Consider the following 18,215-nt stretch of genomic DNA (forward strand, 5'->3'; position numbering starts at 1 on the left):
ACCGACATATTCTTCCCAGTCTTCAGGGTAATTAGGGTCGAACTCCTTCAGGGAACCGACTTGCGCCATCCTGTAGGCTCAGTTCGCTTGCTGCTCGGTTGACTGTGATTCAAATTTCCCGCTTTTCGCTCTGTCGGCTTTCCGCGGCTCCTTCACTGTTCGGCCGTCAGATCCCACCTTCGTCGCCACTGTTAAGTCCGGAATGACGAGCGGAGACAGCGAGGTAGAACAAGGAACGTTTATTCAAACTCACATGGGTCAACTGGCTAACAGCCGTTGAACCCTACCTTATATACTAGGTTCCATTCAAACATAACCAATCCCCGGCTCAGAATCTTCCGCCGGGAAGTAACAGCCAATGATTGCACTAGGGTTTCCCGCCGAAGGGAAACCACTCCCATAACTATGGACACAACACCAGCCATGAAAGCAGCTGCGGGACTTTGGGCCAGTCACTCTTTCAACCCAACCCACCTCATGGGATATGGTTATGGGGAAAATAGAAGGAGGAAGGTGTGATGGATATGCTTGTTGCTTTGAGTGATTTGTAAAAATATATGAAGGTGCGATACAAATAAAAAATAAATAAAAATAGAAAAAATGTGAGTAGGAATTGTTTTGTGGTTGCTTTATTGCCCCATCTTTTGATTGTGAATCACTATCTACTTGTTGGGGTCCTTTGTAAACAGGCATGCCATCCATGTTCTAGATGTTGACAGCTTAATTATTCTAGGCTTTTCCATAAATAAACTGCCTAATACATTGTTCCATGTGCAAAAGTGGAATTCATACTGTACCAGCATATTGTGCAAGGTGGCAAATCAAACTGTAGAAGGTCATAGTATGGTTCATTGGGGAGGGGGACATATATTTTACTCCAGACAATATGACAGGGTGGTTTTAGAAGAACTAGTTCTTTTAATCTTTTAAGCTATTGAGAAACATGTAACTGGCACTATAAACGAGCAGTTTATTAAGCATGAATGCATGTCGTTTGATGAAGTTGCTCAAAGATTGATTGTGTATCATTCCGGTTTTTTTCATGAATTTTATGGAGGGGAATTAGATATACTTAATAAATGATTCCCAGAATCACCGATCAAACGACAAAAAAAAATTGAAGACACAATAATCTGGATTCTTTATAAAACTCCAGTAACAGGGAAAGTTGATGGTATAATAAATGGACTATCTGAAAGTATTATTTCTCATTGGCAACTATTATGATTTTTTTTAACTCAAAAAAACCCCACCTGGATGGTATAGTTTTAAAAGCTGCCCAGATTATTCTGATACTGTGTGTTTTACCCAGGAATTACTAGGATAAAACCTGTATCAAAAGTGTATGCTATACAACTAAACCCATTGACTGAATTCACATATTTTGTCAAGTTGTGGTTTATTTAACCATGGTCTAGTTTCATGCAACATTCTAAACCAAAAGCAAACAAACCCCTTAATGAGTTAGCATCAAGTATAAATCCAGTCTGTGTCTATGGAAATCCAGCTATTTTGGTTATAATTTTTGTCATATCCTATCTCTCAGTGAGAAATTGAATTCAGAAGTAACTAACATCATTTTTCTGGCCATCATATTCTGTGGCTATTTTTTAGGCTCTTAGAAAGAGATATTCTTTCCTTTTTCTGTACTTAAAGCTAAGATGGGGGTTCTCTGTTTTCAGGAAATGATTAATTTTGAAGAGTCAGGTTCTCTGGGCATGGCGTTTGGCCAATTTAATCTTTCAGTGGTCTAGAATAGTGCAAGAGTTTGTGAGCTACAAGTAATCTAAGAACAAAAGGAAATGGGCCCAACACATATTTTCACTGTCATCTGATTGATGGGGGACATATTGAAGGTTGGGATTTGCACTGTTTGCGCCTTTGTTTGTCTGCTAAATTCATTACATAACAGGCTTTTGTTAGCTACCAGCAGTGCTTTCCTTTCCCAGCGAGGATCTTTCTGTGATTTGGATTTTAGAATAGTAGTCGCTGGGAACTGTTAATGCTGATAAGCTCCCTCGTATTTAGGTTAGCAATTCTCTGACATGTCTGGTATTCACATGACTAAAATAATACTACAGTTCTAAATGAGGTTACAGTTTGTGAGGAGTGCTATCATAAAACAGCTTGTGCATTGCTTTCTCTGGCTATCATACAAACTGTAGAGTTCATATATAAATTCTACTTCTATTTATTTATTATTACTTATATGCCACACCATTCTGGTGTCCCTGAGCAACCACTAGTAACAAAAATAAATGAATGGCCATCAGCTCTCTGAAGCTGTCAAACAGGAAAAACCACTGGTAATGATTGTATCCTTCCTAAACTGAACTGATGGTGGGCATCTCTTCTTCTCTTCCTTTTTATGCATATCGATCCCCTCAAAGATTGGAGACTGTTGATAATAGATCCGATCTTTAAGGAAGTCAACAAAGGGGACCTGGAAGATAGGTTATTAGACATTTTAGTCTAAGTAAATTAAAAAAATAAATAAAATAAAAAAATATTTGATTAAATCAAATCTGAAGGCTTGATGAGTGGTGATCAAAGTAGTTTCTGAACTGGATGCTTAATGGTGGATTATATTTTTCCATTACTTCATTTGATTGAAAAACTGTGCATTGCTGTATTCAATTTTAAGAAATCTGAAGTCGTGGTTTTTGTTAACATCAAAGACAACCTGACCAAATTTTCTTTTTTGGTTGTTTATATAGCTGATCCTTGATTGTAAATAAAAAAATTAATACAATTAGTCTAATGTGCAATCATTTGGAATAGCAAACGCTTTTTTGAAGTTCTATGTTTGTATGCCTCTCTGAAAATGTGGCATGGAAGGAGAGTTCCAGATATCAAGGGATGAACTTTTCCAAAGCTGACAAGGATGAGCAGAGCAACTCTTGAGCGAAAGAGAGCTTGCACAAAAAAGGATACTGAGAGTAGTTAGGTTTACACAGCAACCACACAGATACACTGAGGTGCGTACAAAAGTTTTACTTGTGGGATAAGACAATAGCACAGTCCAAGGAAAAAACAGTCCAGGTCATACACGAGTAATGAAAAAGAGCAGATAACAACAGTCCAAGGATTATCCGATACAGAGTCTTCTTACCAGTCCGTAAGTCAAAATCACAGTTCTACAGGTTTAGCAAAAACAGTAGCAAACCCACAAACCACGATAAACAGCAAGCGAGAGTGAACGTAACAGAGAGAGAGAGAAGCTATGTCTCTAGCTCCCTCTTATGACCGTAGGAAACAACGCTGGCCAATCATTAGAAGTTATGATGCAATGCATTACATAGTTAAAGTGATACATTACAGTTCTATAACAATGATACAATCGTAGTTCATATATATTGCCAACCCAACCAGTTAGGCCACAGACATATACCTAACAAAAGCCATATTGAGAAGGCTTGAGTTCAGGACCTTGGAACAGAACATTCCCTTCAAGTGGTAGGATCTTCAACAATCTCCCAGATGTTACTGGATCAGCTGATTAAACTCTGAAAAGGTGAAGTGGTCAGAGAAATATCTAGATCCAAAACTATTTAAGGCTTTAAAAGTGACAGCTGGATTCTTGAATTGAGTTTATATGGCAGCCATTGCAGCTCCTGTCATTGTGTTAAATGGATAAAGCTTGGTGTGTCCACATTTATATGGGTCACTGCACGTTTCATCAGCTCTGAGTTAACACAGTTGTGGTTTTTAATAAATCACAGTAACTAGGCTTATACATTATGCTAAAATAAAACTAAAGATGGTTGGTAATTATGGTTTATGGCTTAGGTTTACTCCACCCTTTGTGGTTACTTAAGCAAATAGAGACTTTATTAATTTGAACCAGATGAGAGGGCACTTTCAGACATTTTATGTTGACGTCCTATATACCCTGACCTGAAAGTAAACACTCTGATCCAGTTAACAGGTGGTCACAAGGGGAGGAATGGAACTATGAGCCCCTTTACTTATCTGAAAGGTTCATACAGAATCTACATGTTTTTTTGTGTGTGTATATTCTTGAAAACTGCAAGTTTTTTCACAGGTTTTTTCCCTCCTAAACATGCAATGGACACTTGAAGAAGCTTACTAGGGCTGTTGCAATTCGAAAGTGTGGCCGATACCTTAGCAGTGCCTCCAAAATAAGAGGAGCACCTGGGGATTTTTCTATCCTTCTCTTATCCATTGTTTATCCTTCTTCCTATTCTTGTTGTGAGCCAAAGTTTATTCTTGGCTTCCTATACAAGTAGCTTACAGTTAGTAAATGGGCTGGGGCAAAGCTATTTGCCACAATTGTTAAGGCAGTTGAAAGTTGTAATTCGACACCTGGAGTGCCACAGCTTTCTCACCCCTGGGCTTCAGGAATTAGAGGTTGTACTTTATGTGCATTACCTCCCATGAGATAAGAGATGAATCTGAGCCTATATTTGCCAAGATATCTCAAGTCTGGATAGCTTCAATTTTATTTTAATAAGGTACAAATTCCATTCAGAAAGCTAGCCTCCATTCTTACAAAGCAGTTCATATTAGTTCTTGTTTTCTGTGCTGATTTGTTTTCAGACTTCTTATCCATCCCATGAACCTTCTGCTCATTATTGCCTCATTGACTTAATTATAGGGAATTTGGAACCTCCCTAGTATGTCAGATTAGCTTGTTGGCAGGGAAATTGATGTCTTCTTGGAATCATAATATTTAAATGGAGGATTACAAAACCCAATTACATACCTTTATAGGTATGGAGTGAAATAGTTTACCATTTTCCTAACCCAGTTTTATGGAACCAAGTTACATGCTGCATCATAAACTGTGTGATTAACTAGTGTGTCCTGGGAACCAAGATAATAGAATAGAATAGAATAGAATAGAATAGAATAGAATAGAATAGAATAGAATAGAATAGAACCTTGGAGGTTTTCTAGTCCAGCCCCCCTGCTCAAGCAGGAGAACCTATACCATCTCAGACAAGTGACTGTCCAGTCTCTTCTTAAAAATCTCCAGTGATGGAGCGCCCATTATTTCTGGAGGCAAGCTGTTCCACTGGTTAATTGTCTTCACTGTTGGGAACTTTCTCCTTAATTCCAGTTTGATTTAGGTTTTGTTTTTTTTTAAAAAACTTGTATTTAAATGCCCTTAGGGGGTTGTCTCCAATATTTGTAGCTCAAAGGGACTTCTCTATCTACACCAATATTCAAATTAGCACAAGTTGCTGGAGAACTGCCATGATCTTGCTGTAGTAACCAGTATCATCTTCTCAGAAAAACATGTCTTGCCAGGACACTGGGAGTATAACATTAGTTCAAAATACCACAGGCTGACTTCAGTTTAGGTTCAGAAACTTGCCAGGTGAGGAACTTTCCTATAAAATAGTAATAATGTATTGGAAAATAGAAGTATAGAAGAAAGTATATAGATAGAAGTATAGAAGAAAGTAGACTTGGAGGACACCCACTATGGGCATTTGGCTTCAGTTGTAAAGCAGGTTACAGTGCTCAGGAGAGCCTTTTAATTGCAGCCTTCTATTTCCTATAACACTTTAAAAAGTCAATCATTAGCCATAGCCGAAATGTACAAAACTAGTGTGAAAACTCCAATAAAATTTGAAATGGGAGCAATATTTGGGCCAGGCAACAATCGTCATTTTCCAAATATTTTGGACTATAGGTAGTCCTTGTTTCCTATCATGGTTTGTTGAAAGAGCCAGAGTGATAAAATTCACTCTGTAGACCATAACACTAAAGTCTAGATCACAAAGGTTTGTGAAACATTAAAGCAAGATGAGTTAATATATGTTAGTGCAATGTGAGAATTTATCTCTCTGTCTACTTCTATCCATATTATGTCATCTTTAATTTATAAAGAAACATTAAAGAAATAAACTATGAACTTGGTCTTGATGCTCCTGATTCTCACTTGAGATCTATAACAGAAGGCTTACACTGACAAACCTCAAAAACGGTGTATAAAAACAATGATAATTTACCTAAAATCAAGGCTTTCTAATGCTGTCATATGCTTCTTGCTGTTACCACACCTGGTATCCTGTATAAAACAACAGAGAAGGAAAGTATGATGACTCAAGTCAAGTTTTTCTTCACTACTGCCTTCATGACTTAATGAGCAGGAGAATCTTCCAGCACTTCCACCTTGCTAAATCATGCCATGATTAATCCTTGCCTTTAGCATCAGGCTTTTAGTCCCACCCTTAAAAGACATCACTGTGTACCTCAGCAAACAAAACAGAAGTCTCAATAAGAGTATGTTGTTTCCACAGTAACTAAGTGGTTTTCATTAGCACTGATACAAGTGAGTAAGAGGATGAGACATGTCAACGAAAACAGTACGCTTTCTCATGGCTCTGACTAGTGCTGGCAATCTGCTTTAATTCAGCATGGCAGACCTTGCATCTGTGCATACATAGCATTGGTAGCTAACACAGAATTCTCTAACTGGTGCAATTTTTTTCATGCATGAAGATAAAAGGTTGAGGAAAATGATCTCTGAATCCAGTTTCTCAGCTTCCAGAACTTCTGACTGCTATTGCTGAAAATTGATGGAACGTGGTAAGACGTGTCATTCTAAGAGTTTGGAACAAATATAAAATAAGGTTTTCTACGAGGATGCCTCTGTCCCCCTAGGAAGCTTTTTTTTAGAAAAGAAATGGTGGTGAAGCCGGACTGGTAGACTTATAGTAAAATAATAACTTTTAACTTTGGTGATCCTATCCTCAAATCTAAGGAGGAGCTAGAATCGGAAGGACATGTCTGCCGCTCATTTACATATTTACAACTGAAGGAAAGACTTAAACTAGATAAAAAGAGCTATGGGTTTGACTGTTAAAAATGAATTGGAAACCCTATTGTGCGGTACTGATGAACGTATTATTGCTAGGGTCTACAAAACTTTATTGAGTTTGAATTTGAAAAGTAAATAAGTAAAGCATTGTATGATTCAGTGGGCAAGGAACTCTGGATATAATGTAAAGCTTGAACAATGTGAGAGTTTACATTAAGATGATAAGATGATGTATCATGTGTATTTAACACCAGAAAAGCTATCAAGAATGTATCAAGGCATTTCAAATGAATGCTGGAAATCCAAATGTAAAAAAGAGACTTTTTATCATTTATGGTGGACATGTGATAAAGCAAAGAAATATTGGAGTAGGATTCATATTCCAATACAGAAAGTTCTCATAGTGAATATAAAGATAAAACCAGAAACTTTTTTCTTAGGTTAATGGAAAAAGACTTGGAAAACATTTTTGGAAGGTTGATGTTATATATGTTGATGGCAGCAAGATTACTCTATGCACAAAAATGGAAGGACATTTCAACCCCCACAATCGATGAATGATTTGAAAAGCTGATGGAATTAGCAGAGATGGTTAAATTGACTGCTTTGATAGAAGAAAAATACACAAGTACTTTTGTTTCTACTTGGAAACTGCTTCTGGAATTTGTGCTTGAGGCGGAAAAAAATGAAACTTTGATTTTGGGTTTTACTGATTAGATCTGTTGTTATAGAAATGGCTAGTTTATATTATTATGTAAAAGTAAAAAGTTGAGGCTTGATGTTACTTCTTATTCTACTGCACCAAAAGGAGTTGGAAGGCAATGCCTTTTTGTTCTTTTTCCCTTCTTTTCAACACTTTTCCCTTTTCCCTCCCCTACTTTTCCTATTATTTGCTTTTCTATTTTTGTATTTTATATTATAAACTAATTTAAAAAAAGAAAATTGATGGAGCGGTTGTATGCCTTCTTGAAGCAAGAAATAAGCTGAAATTAGTAATATAAGTCCTGTAGTAATCTTAACATTGTTTTCCTATCTATCTATCTATCTATCTATCTATCTATCTATCTATCTATCTATCTATCTATCTATTATCTATCTATCCATCCATCCATCCATCCAAATTGCTTCATTCAATTTGCATTGTTTTTCATTATGACTCCTTTCACAAATACGTAGTTCTAGTTATGAATTGAAAGGTATGTGGATTTTTAATTAAATTAAATTATTGAAGTGGAAGATAAATATTAGATTTGTTTATGGGGAAATAGCACGTTTACTTTGCAAATCGCAACCCTCTGTGTGGAATTATTTTGTATGAAGTCCATACCATGATGCTATGGTAGTCCTCCTCATACTTCCTCAAAATTACAAACATGCTCAGTGGTCAAAATCTACGGTATATTGCCAGTTGAAAATCATGAAAAAAAATCACTATTTAATAACAAAATACTGAAAGATCTCTGGTCATTGTCCAAAGTTCTGGTAACATCCATTGAATACATAATAATTAAATGTTTATTTTCTGTAAATATAAATTAAATATAAACACCTGTTTCAAAATGAAGATGTATAGGATGCTAAATATTTGTAGATATATTTGTTCATATCTCTCCATTTTGGCAGTTATAGTTTATTTCTATTCTACAATGTTTTATGTACAACAAACTTCATTATTGATGGATATAAAAAGTTTATTTCTTTTTTTAATCCAATATTATCTTATATTTCATGTCCCATGAGTAAAATCTGTAGGTTTGGGTTAAATAGTTTATATTCTCAATGATATTACTTTCTAGGCAATACCACGTGATAATCATTTCAGGACAGTTTGACTTTGTGTAGTTGACAGAACAATTGATTTAAATGTAAGACCAAAGGTGATATTAAGAATGTAGGTAGAAGGTAACTTTGATTACTTTCATGTGGCTAATGAATACCCAGAATAGCTAAACAGTTTAGTTAAATTTAGTATTACAAATTCAATGTTAAATTCAGTGTACACAAATTCATGGATGGAATATTTGGATTCATGATATGGGTCATTACTATATTGGCTAGGTTTGCATGAAAAACATAACTGAACACAGTTTACTCATCACATTTTTGAGATTATTACAACACAATGAAGTATTACTATGCAGCCTGGATTCACTCAACATATTGGGTTATAATGTGAATGGCTAATGTGTGGTTCATTCTATTGCATGACCCCAACTAAGTAATGATATGGATAAATCCATCAAAATAGTTCTGTTTAAATGCTAATATGTTAACTAATACACTAGTATATTATTCAACAAGAATAGAAGAACAAATGCTTTTACTGATAGTTATGCGGTAAAATACCAGTGGTGATTGTTCAATTGCTTATGATTTCTAACTCATTGTGACCTTTTTGGTTGTTTGTCATTTCTTACACTTTGTGACCTTTGTACATCATTTCGCCAGGACTGTCAGTAAGTGCTTCTCAGTTCCTGTAAGTTCATTCATGTTCACTAATGATAATACTGTACAGTGTTTACTCACCGTGACTTTTGTCAACCTGTTTTTTAATTTTTCAAATATCAAATTCTGCATTTAGTATCTACTAGATCCTATTTATTGGCATTTTCTCCTTAATATTGGCAATCTAATGGGCTTATCAGTAAATATACAACTATGTAATTCTGAAGTAGCTAAGGCTGTAAATGAGTAGTTCCAATAATAATACTAATTATTATTTTGTAAGGAGAAAACATTGCATGTGAATAAAGAAAACTACCGTATGTTCCCTATCACAGTCATTGGAAATTTGACAATGTACCTCTGATGGGGGATTCAGTATTTCATTTACACAATTAAGAGATTTCTTGGTGGTGGTTTCTCTTTTATGGAACTATAATAGAAGGGTCCACATAAAATGATCACAAGCTTTAAAATTGGGCTCTACTGGATGGCTTTAGGAAAAATGGTACGCAAATAGAACAGATAAAATATGCTATGCATAACGATACATGATATTTCTTGCCTCATGTGACATTGAGAGGCGAAAGATCAGCATGTTTTCTCTGGATTGTGCAAGAGTCAGAATCATTAAATTATGATCTTGTGCCAATTGAGTATGACAGAGCAAAAAATTGTAAAACAAAAATAATAGGTATTGCTTTGTGATCGGCAATTCTGACCCTTTCTCCACAGCTCAAACAGGATTGTTGAGATTTTAAAAATTTCTTAGACCTTGAAGATGATAATGAGAATCCCTTCTTTCCTACAGGAATCTTGACAGATAAGAATGTTGAGAGGGGAACCACTTCAAACAGATATTTCCCTATGGAAAATGTACATGTGTACGTAATTTTCCTAAGATGATATGCAGCAACTTTTGCTCACAGTAATTAAGGGTTAATCTTTTGCTTGTGCTGTACCTCTGATTGCAAATGCCTTTAGGAAAGTTTTGAAAACAGAAATAATTGCCCTATTATTTGAAATTGTTTGCATTTGTTCACTCACTGAGAATGTACCTAGCATATTTTTGAACGTGCCATTTAGAATCAAATTACAGGCTATGTTATAAGCTACATGTAGGAAAATCTAGTGTACTTTTTTTCTCCGAACTAAGGGCTACTCTTGAGTCCTGTGGAGTGTACTGGAGGCTCTATGTCAGGCAGGTTAGAGGAAACAGATGTAATCAGTGCAAAAAGTAATTGGGCTCAGAATAAAAGTCACATTTTTCTTAAATCCTATCTATCAGTTGACTCTTCTTTTCTATCCTCCTTCTATCTGCCTTTTTCATCATTGAAGCTACTAATTTTCATTTTAACTTACCAAAAATTGATGGCAACTGAGGGACTCACATGAAATATGTACATGAAATCAAGCCCTCACTTTGTAGGATACTATGAAGAAATAATGTGAGGGTTATTTAGATGGAATATTTTCCCCTATCAATTTCTTTCCTGCTAATTTCAAGATCATGATGGCAGGGCACATACAGGTTTCCCCAAGCTGATCCCCAAGAGAGTAGCAGAGGAGATTTGGAAAGTACTTGATTGACCCCCTTATTACGAGGGCAATTCAGAAATAAACCTCAGCTTGGTTATCAATGACAGACACTCGCAGGTACAGAACTTTTATTATACACGTTAGAAAATGACAACATTACATTACTTTTTGACATAATCGTCATTCAAATTGAGGCACTTGTTCGCCTGGTGCGCCAGTTGCAGCCCTATCTAGACCAGGATGCCTTGCGCACAGTCACTCATGCGCTCGTTACCTCTCGTCTAGACTACTGTAATGCTCTCTACATGGGGCTGCCCTTGAGGTCCACCCGGAGATTCCAACTGGTGCAGAATGCAGCCGCGCGAGTTGTCTTGGGAGTTTCCCGATACTCCCATGTTACACCTTTGCTCCGCGAGCTGCATTGGCTACCGGTTGCTCTCCGGGTGAGGTTCAAGGTGTTAGTGATGACTTACAAAGCCCTTCATGGCATGGGTCCGGATTACCTACGGCAACACCTGCGGCCGGCGTCAACTTCCCTCCGTCCAGTGCGGTCCCACAGAGAGGGCCTCCTCAGGGTGCCGCCGATCAAAGAATGCCGGTTGGTGACCCCCAGGGGGAGAGCGTTCTCTGTGGGCGTGCCAGACCTCTGGAACCGCTTACCGGTTGAGCTCCGGATGGCCCCCGACCTTCGCTCCTTCCGGCGCGATCTCAAAACTTTCTTTTTCGAACAAGCTGGCCTGGTCTGACGGGATGGGGTTGGGTTTTTATAAATAGTTTTAATTTTAATATGTATTAATTTTATGGGCATAATGTTTAATGGCTTTTTAATTTTTGTATTCTATTTTTATTTTGTATTGCCCTGTTCTCCGCCCTGAGTCCTTCGGGAGAAGGGCGGTATACAAATTAAATTATTAAATTATTAAATTAAAAATAATGTCTTACAAGGTTTGAAATTCTTTAGTAGTAATAGCTTGGCGCCAAATCTGGGCTGGGGGAATGATCAAAAACATCCCAATGGAGCTGCTTTAAAAGTTCTTGGGTGCATCTAGCAGTGTGCGGGCAAGTATTATCGTGAACCAACATAGAAAATCCTGCCAAATGTGAAGATGCCAAAGGAGTACTGCTAGTGAAGTTCATGGAGCGTGGTTCTACCATCAATTCAGAAGTCTACTGTGAAATGTTATAAAAACTCAGATGAGCCATCCATAACAAGCGTCAGGGCATGCTGACTTCCAGTGTGGTTCACAATAATGGTCGCCCGCACACCACTAGACACATCCAAGAACTTTTGAAGCAGTTCCGTTGGGATGTTTCTGATCACCCCCCCATAGCCCAGATTTGCCGCCGAGCGACTACTACTAAGGAATTTCAAACGTTGTAAGATGCTGTGGCAAGTGCTTCAATTTGAATGGTGATTATGTCGAAAAGTACCGTATATACTTGAGTATAAGCCGAATTTTTCAGCCCACTTTTTGGGCTGAAAAATTCCACTTCGGCTTATACTCCAGTCAACAAAAAAACTTACCGAGGACTTGTGCGCGGCCGAGGCTTTGGTGCTTCCGGGATCGCCCGCACCTCTCCCAAGCCACCGCCGTCCGAGACCTGCCGAAGTTTGGGGAGGTTTGGGGAGGTGCGCGCGCACCTCCCCAAACTCCGCGCCTTGCCTGCCTGCTTCTTTCCGCAGCGGAAAGAAGCAGGCAGGCAGGGCGCGGAGGAACGGAGACTTGCCGACGTTTGGGGAGGTTTGGGCGCCTCCCCAAACCTCGGCAGGTCTCCGTTCCTCCTGCCGACCTTTGGGGAGGTTTGGGCGCCTCCCCAAACCTCCCCAAACCTCGGCAGGTCTCCGTTCCTCCTGCCGACCTTTGGGGAGGTTTGGGCGCCTCCCCAAACCTCCCCAAACCTCGGCAGGTCTCCGTTCCTCCTGCCGACCTTTGGGGAGGTTTGGGCGCCTCCCCAAACCTCGGCAGGTCTCCGTTCCTCCGCGCAGACCTGCCGACGTTTGGGGAGGTTTGGGCGCCTCCCCAAACCTCCCCAAACCTCGGCAGGTCTCCGTTCCTGTTTGGGGAGGTTTGGGCACCTCCCCAAACCTCCCCAAACCTCGGCAGGTCTCCGTTCTTCCTGCCGACCTTTGGGGAGGTTTGGGCGCCTCCCCAAACCTCCCCAAACCTCGGCAGGTCTCCGTTCCTGTTTGGGGAGGTTTGGGCGCCTCCCCAAACCTCGGCAGGTCTCCGTTCCTCCGCGCAGACCTGCCGACGTTTGGGGAGGTTTGGGCGCCTCCCCAAACCTCCCCAAACCTCGGCAGGTCTCCGTTCCTGTTTGGGGAGGTTTGGGCGCCTCCCCAAACCTCGGCAGGTCTCCGTTCCTCCGCGCAGACCTGCCGACCTTTGGGGAGGTTTGGGCGCCTCCCCAAACCTCCCCAAACCTCGGCAGGTCTCCGTTCCTGTTTGGGGAGGTTTGGGCGCCTCCCCAAACCTCCCCAAACCTCGGCAGGTCTCCGTTCCTCCGCGCAGACCTGCCGACGTTTGGGGAGGTTTGGGCGCCTCCCCAAACCTCCCCAAACCTCGGCAGGTCTCCGTTCCTGTTTGGGGAGGTTTGGGCGCCTCCCCAAACCTCCCCAAACCTCGGCAGGTCTCCGTTCTTCCTGCCGACCTTTGGGGAGGTTTGGGCGCCTCCCCAAACCTCCCCAAACGTCGGCAGGTCTGCGCGGAGGAACGGAGACCTGCCGAGGTTTGGGGAGGTTTGGGGAGGCGCCCAAACCTCCCCAAACAGGAACGGAGACCTGCCGAGGTTTGGGGAGGTTTGGGGAGGCGCCCAAACCTCCCCAAAGGTCGGCAGGTCTGCGCGGAGGAACGGAGACCTGCCGAGGTTTGGGGAGGTTTGGGGAGGCGCCCAAACCTCCCCAAACAGGAACGGAGACCTGCCGAGGTTTGGGGACGTTTGGGGAGGCGCCCAAACCTCCCCAAAGGTCGGCAGGTCTGCGCGGAGGAACGGAGACCTGCCGAGGTTTGGGGAGGCGCCCAAACCTCCCCAAACAGGAACGGAGACCTGCCGAGGTTTGGGGAGGTTTGGGGAGGCGCCCAAACCTCCCCAAAGGTCGGCAGGTCTGCGCGGAGGAACGGAGACCTGCCGAGGTTTGGGGAGGTTTGGGGAGGCGCCCAAACCTCCCCAAACAGGAACGGAGACCTGCCGAGGTTTGGGGAGGTTTGGGGAGGCGCCCAAACCTCCCCAAACGTCGGCAGGTCTGCGCGGAGGAACGGAGACCTGCCGAGGTTTGGGGACGTTTGGGGAGGCGCCCAAACCTCCCCAAACAGGAACGGAGACCTGCCGAGGTTTGGGGACGTTTGGGGAGGCGCCCAAACCTCCCCAAAGGTCGGCAGGTCTGCGCGGAGGAACGGAGACCTGCCGAGGTTTGGGGAGGCGCCCAAACCTCCCCAAACAGGAACGGAGACCTGCCGAGGTTTGGGGAGGTTTGGGGAGGCGCCCAAACCTCCCCAAAGGTCGGCAGGAAGAACGGAGACCTGCCGAGGTTTGGGGAGGTTTGGGGAGGCGCCCAAACCTCCCCAAAGGTCGGCAGGAGGAACGGAGACCTGCCGAGGTTTGGGGAGGCGCCCAAACCTCCCCAAAGGTCGGCAGGAAGAACGGAGACCTGCCGAGGTTTGGGGAGGTTTGGGGAGGCGCCCAAACCTCCCCAAAGGTCGGCAGGAGGAACGGAGACCTGCCGAGGTTTGGGGAGGCGCCCAAACCTCCCCAAAGGTCGGCAGGAGGAACGGAGACCTGCCGAGGTTTGGGGAGGTTTGGGGAGGCGCCCAAACCTCCCCAAAGGTCGGCAGGTCTGCGCGGAGGAACGGAGACCTGCAGAGGTTTGGGGAGGTTTGGGGAGGCGCCCAAACCTCCCCAAAGGTCGGCAGGAGGAACGGAGACCTGCCGAGGTTTGGGGAGGTTTGGGGAGGCGCCCAAACCTCCCCAAAGGTCGGCAGGAGGAACGGAGACCTGCCGAGGTTTGGGGAGGCGCCCAAACCTCCCCAAAGGTCGCCAGGTCTGCGCGGAGGAACGGAGACCTGCCGAGGTTTGGGGAGGTTTGGGGAGGCGCCCAAACCTCCCCAAAGGTCGGCAGGAGGAACGGAGACCTGCCAAGGTTTGGGGAGGTTTGGGGAGGCGCCCAAACCTCCCCAAAGGTCGGCAGGAGGAACGGAGACCTGCCGACGTTTGGGGAGGTTTGGGGAGGCGCCCAAACCTCCCCAAAGGTCGGCAGGAGGAACGGAGACCTGCCGACGAGCCGCGGCCACACAGGGTATTCCTGTGTATTCAGGCTTGCAAAATGGCGGATCGAGCCTCTGCTGGCGGCAGAGGCTTGCAGAACGGCGGATCGGCTTATACTCGAGTCAATAACTTTTTCCAGTTTTTGGGGGTGAAATTGGGGGTCTCGGCTTATACTCGAGTTGGCTTATACTCAAGTATATACGGTAATGTAATGTTGTAGTTTTCTAATCTAATGTGTATAATAAAAGTTCTGTATCTGCAAGTGACTGTCATTGATTGTCATGGAGGTTTACTTTCAAATTGCCCTTGTAAATTTGAGGAAAATATTCAAACCCCCTTGCCTAAAACATAGTTTAATACAATTTGATAAATTTGTTACCTGGGAATAAAGACCCTTAACTAAAACTCTTTTCAAAATATGCAATTATTGCCCTGTTTCAGTATTCTTGCACAATAAACTTTTTGTTGAGAAGGTAGCTTCACCCTTTTATTTATTTAATCAATCAATTTAATCAACAAATAACTCTGGATGGTGAATCATATCATCGTACAAATAAAAATAGTTGCATCTATAAAAATTAAAATACATAGCCAAGAGAGATACAACAATCAGTTAACACTGCCAGGTGATGGGTACAGCCATACTTTTAACAGCAGGTTGTTTTACTTTTAAGAATGGGAAGCAATTGGGTTTATGCAGAAAATGAAAAAATATTTTTTTGTTCCATGAACATATTTTTTTTATACCTGTTGAGTGGAGCAGAGTCAAATCCAGAAATCTGGTTGAGAAAAAACATCTAGGATTCTAGGAGAATATGAGAGTGTTCTGGATTTTGGCTGAGAAACTTTTGAGGTAACATTGTGGGGCAAATAATGCAAGAATAGAACTTTTTGCCTCCCCTCCCATTTCTGTATGGCTCATTTCTCCTCTTTTTATTGGCTTGCATCATCACAAACCATGGCTTATCCACCCCCTTCTCAATAGCTCTGCCAACATGCCCAAAAACCTCTGCTCAGAACAAGTACCTCTGGGTAGGTTTCATGTTAGCCTCTGGTCTGTATCCAGATCAAACTTGTGTGTCTTAGTCATGTCTGGATAAAGCATATATTACAATCTGGGTGCACAACAACACAATCAACCTTTTCAACGTATGGAGCAGTCTATGAACAAAATGTTTTCAATAAACTTAGACTTAATTAATATGAAAAAAAATCAACAATTTCAAGAGAATTGAATCCTTAATATGTCTGACCTAAGTGCATATAAATAGGATGAAATACTTTTATCATGGCCTGAGGGTGAAAGCAAGTGAGCACACTTAATTAGTTATTAAAATATGAAATAAGCCTTAATGGCTTCAAGGATTTGTAGATATAAATCTTGAATCAAAACTACCATTCCACCCACAATTGCTAAAAACAACAACAAGAAATGTTTACAGCCCAGAACCGAAATCATGGGTGTCCGAGGCCACATTACCAGCTGGCCGGGTCTGGATGTGGTCTGCAGGCTGCAGATTGAATGTGCCTACTTTAAATGATATTATTGCATATGCAAGGAGTAAGTTAACTATCGGCCATAAATCTGTCTTAGTGAACATTACAAAGCTTTCGACAAATTTTGGATGCAGCAGACTTGACACTGGCAACATCATTATCAACCAACAATAGATCTTCTAAAGATCTATTAGGGAATATCCTAACTATATGGATCATTCTCAACAAAAACACATAGCTCATATACTGTAAAACACAATTTGTTACTCATTTTCTAATTTTACATATTAAAAACTGGTTGAATCTGATTTATGCATAATACTTATTGTATCAGTTTTAAAGTATTTGGCATTTTATGGAAATACTTGTTTTAATGTATATAGATCCCTGTAATATTTTGCAAGTAATCCCCTTACTAACAAATTAGCATATCTCTGTAGGTGTGCCCATTGCAACTTTCCTCATTTTCAATAAGTTGCCATTGTCTTGTCTGGAAGCCAGTAACTCTTGGGGACATCAGTTTGTGCAAGGTTGGTTTAAAAATATTCGCATTTGTAAAGGCAGCTGAGAGAGGTTTAGGTGGAAGAGAAATGAATTGCTGCGGGGAAATTGTGAAAGAGAAGATTACCGTTTTTCATAGGTATTTTGGTACAGAGAAGGAGTGAGTACTATTGCATATGATGAACAACATAGTTGTAGATGCATAACTGTCCCCGTCATTTTATTCACTTTCCCCCCATTTTGATATAAGATCTTTAAAAGTCCCTTAGCAATCATTCATCATTAAAACAACTCTAAGCAGAGGCACAAAATATAATAAAAACTACAATAAGTGACTTTACAGTACAGGTAGTCCTTGACTTACAACAGTTCATTTAGTGACCCTTCAAAGTTACAGTGGCACTGGAAAATGTGACTTATGACTGTTTTTCACAGTCATGACCTTTGCAGCATCCCCATAGTGATGTGATCAAGACGCTTGGCAACTGGTTCATATTTATGACTGGTGTTGTATCCCAAGGTCTTGCCTTTGTGGGAAGTCAGCCCCCCAGAGAAGGAAATATTAAAAGAGGCAGAAAAGCATGCCCAGTTTTTTCTTAGTATCCCCAAGTCTCCCTCCCCCAAGCAGAAACCAGCTCTGTAGAAATGCAGTTGTAAATAATCCAGGAAGGTTGGAGGCCCCCAGCTAGAACCTTAGGAAGACAAAGACACCTAAAATCTACTTACCCCACCCAAACTCTAAGACAGGACATAATAGGATTAACCCACAGATGTCAAAGGGCACACTCAGACTGAGGTGAAAATACATGACACAGGAAATACAAAGCCTCAAACAGGAACAGGAAACAACCTCAAGAGCAGGCTGTTTACAAGTAGGTGGAGGAAACCCACTCCCTACATGTGCTTTCTCTCTTTTCTTCCAGAGCCATCTTTCTGTCTGGCTCTCCTCTTCAATAAACTGCAAACTTCTTTCTAAAGCAGTCACCCTGTTGTTTATTCCCGGCTTGAACTAAACCATGACGAAGACTTTTCCTTCCACACCGTCATCTTTTGTGACCTTCTGACAATGGGGAAGCCAGATTCACTTAACAACTGGGTTACTACTTATCAGCTACAGTGATTCACTTAACAGCTGTGGCAAGAAAGATCACAAAATGGGGAAAAACTCACTTAACAAATGTCT

The 18,215-nt window shown here is 41.4% G+C and overlaps 1 protein-coding gene across 8 annotated transcripts in view; it reads right to left on the minus strand.

The window, feature by feature from the left end:
• Positions 1–2,979: 2,979 nt before the first annotated feature.
• KLHL31 (kelch like family member 31) overlaps positions 2,980–18,215 on the minus strand; it is a 37,262-nt gene continuing 22,026 nt past the window's right edge. For 2 of the 8 annotated variants that reach the window (XR_014024474.1, XM_081312651.1), the window contains 2 exons: positions 5,982–6,040; positions 2,980–3,506 (listed from right to left, as the gene is read on the minus strand). Coding sequence is in view for 1 of the 8 variants with exons in the window: in XM_081312651.1 (XP_081168777.1) it covers positions 3,500–3,506; positions 5,982–6,040 (66 nt within the window). In the remaining 7 variants the exon portion in view is untranslated. The other 6 variants (XR_014024477.1, XR_014024473.1, XR_014024475.1 and 3 more) reach the window with 6 other exon arrangements.

The sequence above is a fragment of the Vipera berus genome, assembly GCF_964194415.1.
Source record: "Vipera berus genome assembly, chromosome: 1".
In the NCBI taxonomy this organism is placed as follows: domain Eukaryota; kingdom Metazoa; phylum Chordata; class Lepidosauria; order Squamata; family Viperidae; genus Vipera; species Vipera berus.